The 6,876-nt window shown below is 45.2% G+C and overlaps 1 protein-coding gene across 1 annotated transcript; it reads right to left on the bottom strand.

The window, feature by feature from the left end:
- Positions 1–4,001: 4,001 nt before the first annotated feature.
- On the bottom strand, positions 4,002–6,876 carry SCGB1C1 (secretoglobin family 1C member 1). Its single transcript, XM_009925280.2, has 3 exons — positions 6,750–6,876; positions 4,802–4,992; positions 4,002–4,250 (listed from the first exon to the last, which is right to left on the bottom strand). Exons 1-3 carry the CDS (start codon positions 6,823–6,825, stop codon positions 4,227–4,229), a joined length of 291 nt encoding a protein of 96 aa, XP_009923582.1. The 5' UTR covers positions 6,826–6,876; the 3' UTR covers positions 4,002–4,226.

A 6,876-nucleotide genomic window follows, 5' to 3' on the forward strand; every position in this document is an offset into this window, starting at 1 on the left:
CTTTACGTCCCCTGTCTGTGTGTGGGGTGGGGATGGGGCACAACAGGGACAGATGCCTGTGTTCCTGGGGGGAGGCAGTGGGGGTATGTAGAATTGAAGAGGGGTCACCTAGATGCCTGGGTCCCTTGGCCACCTGTGTCCCCATGGGCCAGTGGGGAGGGGAGGCAGACCCGGCCCCTTGCACAAAAACCCTTCCTCTTCCCTCTGCTGCACCCTGTGTGCACCCAGTGCCTTGCACAAGCACCCAAGGAGCATCCATCCCCTCCCATGAGCAACCTGGAGGTACCTAGTGCCTTGTCCAGCCTTCACATGAGCAGCCAGTGCCCTCCCAGCCACCACTCATGAGCACCTCGCACGCGCCCAAGGCCTCACACAAGCAAGGGGGCTGCCTCTCTGCGCACCCCAGCTGGCTGCGGGACCTCAGCAGGGTCAGTGCTACTCGTGCAGCTCCTGCTCATCGCTGCCAGGCACTGCAAGGGGATCCTGGGGTGCCCGGGGGTGGGGGGGCACAGCAGCAGGGTCAGGGGCACAGGCAATGCCCTGGGTGTGTGGTTGGGGAAGGGCTGTGCTGGAGAAGCAGCCCTCTGAGCCCTGGCCCTGGCCAAACAGATTCCCCACCTCCGGGCTGGGATGAAGGGTGTCTGCAGGGGCCAGGGATAGCCAGCACAGCAGGGGTTTGTAAGGTGAATGAAGCCCCTCACCTGTCCCATGCAGGGATGAGACAGCAATGGACCAACAGCGATGAGAGACCGAGCATCCATAAGGGTCCCAAACCATAAGAGTCAAGGACCAAAAACCTTAGTGGGTACTAAACAAAGTGCTGGGTAATCCTTGGGGTCCTTAACTTAGAGGCACAAACCCCTGCAGCATGAAATGCTGGGGACGCTTACACTGGATGTGTAAATGCTTGCACACTACTGATAGAAGAATCAAACTTCTCATCGCTGTCCCAGCCCTCCCAGGGTGGCTTTGGAAAACTCACTTCATCTGTCTCTGGTGAAAAGCCTGGTCACCATGGACTCCCCAGACATCTTGGAGAGATGGACAGACAGACAGACCCTCCTGCTGGAAGAGATCAGGAGCATCTGAGGAGTGTTGCAGACACTGGGGTCCCTTGAATGGAGAAGCCTGAGCAACTGAAATGAGAGCTTTGCTCCCTCACTTCCCTCTAACATTAAGATCATGACACAGACCTCTTGGAAAAGCATCAAAAGATACAAAGCGCAAGCTGAGAATTCAACATTATTAACTCTCCAGCTCAGGTCAGGGATCTCCCATTGCCAGCAACTGTGGGCACAGCAACTGGCAGTTACAGCTCCTTCACAACATTTATTCACCCTGGAGTAAGGAAGGCCATTTTGGTATTGTTTGTTAAACAAGGTTGGAAACTGGAGGGTTGCCCCTGGCCAGCCGTTCGCTCCCTCCTTTCCCCCCCACAGCAGGATGGGGGAGGGAACTCGAAGGGCAAAAGCAAGAAGAATGTAAGGGTCGAGATAAAGACAGTTTAACAAGTGTGTGGAAAAAAAAAGGAAAACAAGTGATGCAACAGCATCCACCAACCACCTCTCAGCAGCAGATGGATACCCAGCCACCTTTGGGCAACAGCGGATGCCCAGCCACCTTCGGGCAACAGCTACCTTAGAAAGCCTCCCCCAGTCCCCGTTTTCTTGCTGAGCATGAGTGTTCAGACTTACTAAGAGACAACCTGTACTAAGAGTGATCAGACTTGCTTTCAGGGGAATGGGGGCAGATACGAATTGTGACATCACTGATTTCTGTGGCAGATCCAAAAATTAAAGTGAGGTATCCTGAGAGGCATATCATGTCTTCTTATGGGATTGTATTTCTTTTCATATTGCATTCTCGCTTTGCAGACTTGTATGATAATTGGAGACTATCTCTGGGTTTGGGATTAAGAGAGAAAGAAGAGCTGGCGAGTGCTTTTTGTTCAAATGCATTTATGCATGGTGGCAAAATTAGCTCTTTCTCTTAGAAGTATCCTCAGCTGGATGAGAAGGAAGGAGAAAGTAGAAGTAAATTGTTTTTACTTTTGATTTCAGAGAAGAAACATTTCATTTTGGTTCACAATAAAGCAGCAAGAACAACCACCATTTTTCATGTTCCTGGAACAGACAGAATAATGTTCAGTTCTGCTCATACAAAAAGAATTGCATCCTGCTTTTAATAAACAGGTTTATTGTTTGACTGAATCCTTGGTAGGACGAGAAGTACATGGACATACCCTTCACTTTTTCTGAGCTGGTGAACTCCTTGACCTCATCGGTCCAATGTTAAATTGCTTCTGTTAGTAGCAAGAGTGATAGGCCATATGGGCAGTATACTTAAATGGGATGCTTGTATATTGGCAATTGTATAATCTGCTCTTGTGCAGTTCCTGTAATCAGAGCGGTTTTTTTGTTAAAATAATTGGGCCAAACTGGCAGAGATCTGGATTCAGATAACATTATTTGTCTTCAGAAAGACCTGCTGTGATCCTTCAGCAGGACATCAGCATCCTGGACTTTCAATTGCTAATCTGTGCAAAAAAGGACTTTGCAGATTGCCTTTCTTGGTAAAACTGGCTCCCTGCAACCCCTTTTGTAAAGTATGCAAGTTCTCATGGGCCTGGCTGCCCCCTGCATGTGTCATGCACATCCCCTTCAGCTGGGATCATTCATCCTCTGTGACCAAAAGGTCGGTCGCGTTTGGTAATGTTAATGATCCAGGCCATTTGCTAGGACAAATTTCCTTCACGTTGTCCTTTGCAGTCACTTGAACAAGGCTTGGAAATGTCAGGCTATGCTCTGCCCATGGTGACAAACTACTCAGCCCCTGCTGTCGTCTGCCTTCAACCAAAAAGATTTTCCAACGTGCACAACGTTGTTCTTGTCAGGGTGGCTTCTGCACCTGTGCAGGAGCCTTCTGCAAGTTTTGGAAAGCAGCAAATGCTGGGTTTTGTCACTCACTGAACTTGGTCCTGTCTTTGAAAGACAAGGAGTGGTACTGACCGTCTGAGGCAGGTAGATCTAGGTCAGCCTCACTGCTCATTGTCTTCCTGTGAAGGTCAGTGTCACTGAGAATTAGCTAGCCTGGGATGGCTCTGCTTTTACATATATGTAGTGGCAGTTAAAAAATGTTCTGCTTCTGCTCTTTGGCACCTTTGTGGTGTCCTGGGGGTGGACCCCATGGCACAGGCACCATGGGCAAAAGCATGTGGCAGGGATGTGAGGTGGAAGAGATGGGCAATGGGTGAACACCTTTGTTGGCTCACTTTCCCATAGAGCAGTCTATACTCAAGATTACACATCAGTTCGTTCCAGAAAAAGGACATTACCCTTCCCTCAATCCTCACTGCATTTGTGAGTTCATGTAGAGTCAGTATACCTAGTAGGAGAGTGTGAAGCTGAAGAGAAGTGGTAGGAAAGCACCAAAGAAGATGTACAAGGAGCCATTTTCTTGTGTGTTTAGAAGGTACGCTGTCCCTTCTGGTACTTTTCTCTCAGTCCCATCTGCAAAGGAGCAGCCAAGAGCTGTGGGGTGAGGTGCAATTGTGCTGTCTGCCCAGTTTTCCACTGGGAATCACTGGGCATCCAGCTTGCTTTCAGGTTTTTGCTGTAGTCAGTGCTGACACCGTGTGTGTGTGCCGCCTGGGGATGCTCGGAGCGCCATGAGAGTGGTCCAAAGTGAGCTGATGTTCAGCTCATGCTCAGTGAGTTTTGGATCCTTTGCTATCAGAACTACTGCATTTATTTTGAAAAATCGTCAACACTTGGAAAGTTGCTTTGGTTGAGGACGTGATTCCCTCAAGTCATTCAGAGTTAAATTGCTGACCCATGTGCATGTTTGTGCTGTGTCTGTGTGTGTTGTGGGTGAGTCACTATATATAATAATGCTGTTGTTTAGACTTTACCAAAACAAACAGCATCTTGTCCTAGCAGTAAGGAGAAAAAAAGACCTTTATTTATAAAAACAGATGACAGAAATAATTTTAAAACACTATTTGAATTTTATTTAGAACTTAGATGTTATCTCTAAAGAAATAAGATCTAAAATAGACTAGAAGGTGACAGAGTGTAATACTCAGCACAGAGAGTTTAGAAAAACAGCTGCCAGCGTCGTAGTTTTCTCCATTTTTTGTATTTGTTCTTTTCCCAGAGGCTTTGGATATGAGAAACTGGAAGTCATCAGGGAGTGTTATCAGCAGCTGGGTCAAATATTTTGCCAATTTAAGCCTCTGTCCGAACAAGTTTCTGAAACAGAAAGTCAGAGCAGTGAACGTAGCATGCCAAAATATACAACTGCAGAGAAAAGCCAGACTTACCTATGATACTTGAACGATATACTGAAGTTGTAACCTCTGGCAGAACTTATGTGAGGACAAAGGCTTAGTCTCGCACCTGCAGGTGCTCACCAGGTCAGTACATGTTGTGAGCTTATGTGTGAACACTAACAAAGAGCAAGTGTGTCACATATGCCAGAGTCTTTCTTGGTATTACCTAGAAGTTTTCTTTCATCTTGGCTCTGTTCCTAAAAACACACCTGCATGAAGCAGGTGCTTTTTCCACAGGGGAGGTAGCATCTCCATAAATTCTAGCCAGTAAGAAAAATTATGGTATTTGTTGCAGAGACCATCTTTTGTTTGTCAGTCTCTCAAAGCACTTGGAAGCTTTGTGCTGGTCTGCAACCAAACCTGAGTCCAAGGGATGCTTAAGTTAACGTATTTGGGTGCTCTAGGTCCAAAATCTGGCACAAGGCTGCACAGTTACATACATTTATAATAATAATAAAAGGAGTGAATTACCAGCAGGTTGACGAGGGCCTTTACATGCTCAGGAGAAAGCTCATCAATACATTCCTTTAATGCGGTCAAAGCAGCTCTAGTCAAGTCATCGACTTTATACTGAGAAATTGGTCCAGTGTACAGCTGTTCAGCAGAGCCTTCAAGAAGCGTCTGAAGAAAGCTAGGGACAATCTCATGAGCAGAGCCAGCTCCTGGAGTATGAAAGACAAAGTGGAGTGCAATGAATGAACCTTTCACTTGCTCAGATTCAGCTTCTTCTACCCTTTAACCCCCTCCACCCCAATAATGACATACAAATCACACTAAGTTTTTGCTGAGTGTGTTCTCAGCTCTGCAGGGCTTTTTTTGAAGCCTTCAGAGAAACGGGTTGCCACTGCAGGAGCTGCTCTGCTGCACAGGTCCCTTGGTGGAATCCCACCATTCAAGGATAAGCTTCTGCCTGCCTGGTCCTCAGCCTCTTCTCAGGCTTTGTGGGATTTTTTTCTCTTTTCCATGCACCTTTGCTTCCTTATGTTATTCCTTGTTTTTTAACCAGATATCAAAAACGATTCAGCTCCCCTCTCTGAATATGTTTGCGTATTCATCACCCAGGTTGTCTGTAATATTCAGTAATTACATTTTTTCTCCTGTCTCTGGAATTGTCAGCATTTTAGATGAAAGTAAACTGAAAATGTTTCTGCTCTCTTAATCTCTTTTCTTCAAGTCCAAATCTTGTCACCTTCTGATGTTGCTACCTACACAACTGCCTACAAAGGCTGATTTTTGAATTTACATATAACATGCTGTTCTTCCAAGACCTTGCTAGGTTCTCCAGGGCTACTCATGTGATCTGATCTCCTTTCCATATTCTCTTTGTATAAACTGTCTTGATTTATTCACTGAGCCTTGATTTAAAAAAAAATAATAATAAACATGTCTGCTAAGTTCTGTCCCTTCTAGTAAAATTCTGGTGTTTTTTTCTCCTCTTTTATTGTCATGCCTGTTCTTAATTTATGAGATTTAATGTGAGTCACATTGATTAAAATCCATATGCTTTACCTGCTTTCATAAAATTATTAGGTTCTTCAACTGATGAGATAATTTAGACTGTCTTATCAGTGTACAGCATATTCCTTATCACTCTGCTGTTTCTCTTCCTCTAATTGCACATAACTGTGTTTTTGGTTAATAACCTCAGAGGAATTAACCAAGCTGTGAGTTCACCACCACCCCCTCAACATGTTGAATTACATTGCCTTTGTTTTCACCTTCCAAGTTTACTTCTTTCCCTATATTTATTTTCTGTTTTCTGACACTTTGGCATCGATGTTGCCTCAGATTAGGCACCTTTGTGGGCTCAAGGAGCCAAGCCTAGAGGTAAAGTTAGGTAATGGTAGTAGTTACCCATCATTAAATAACAGAGTAATGTTGGGTTCATTTTGCTTAAGGTTGAGTTGCCACATCTGCTGTAGTCCCTGGAAGCAGCAGGACATATCATTTAATCTAGTGTAGGTGTTTGTGCTGCGATGAGGTCACCAACTCCAGCCCAATCCATGAATTCAAAGGAGACCCAGGGTGAGTACTTGAACACCAGCCATCAAATTGCAGAGATGAAATTTAGTCAGATGAACCCTACTGTACATATCCAAGTGAAAAAAATCTCAGAGACCTTACACAAGCTGCTGTGATTAGTATTTTCTTGGAGGCCAGGTACCTAAATTTCCCTGTCATCACTATAAGTCTTCAGTGGGAATCAAAGGGACATCATTTCTGCCAGCAGGGACACAGCATGCTTTCTCTGCAAATTTTAAATGAGGCATCAAGATGCCTTTCAGTTGCTTCCTAGAGTAGTTTTCACCAGGTGTTTTAATGGTACTCTGAATAGTTTGAATACTTTGTGCAGAAGTTCAGTAAGTTCAAGGTTATAAAAAAAAAAAAAAATCCTATTTTTTTAATTCGTGAAACTTACCAAGGGAGCTGCAGAGCACCACGGTGATGAGCAGAGTAACAGTCAGCTTCATAGCAGAGAGTGCCATTTTCTGCATGTTGTGTGTTAAGCTGTGAAGGCCAGTGACCGTCCTTTGCAACTGAACACA

Source organism: Haliaeetus albicilla, chromosome 16 (assembly GCF_947461875.1).
Source record: "Haliaeetus albicilla chromosome 16, bHalAlb1.1, whole genome shotgun sequence".
NCBI classification, from domain to species: domain Eukaryota; kingdom Metazoa; phylum Chordata; class Aves; order Accipitriformes; family Accipitridae; genus Haliaeetus; species Haliaeetus albicilla.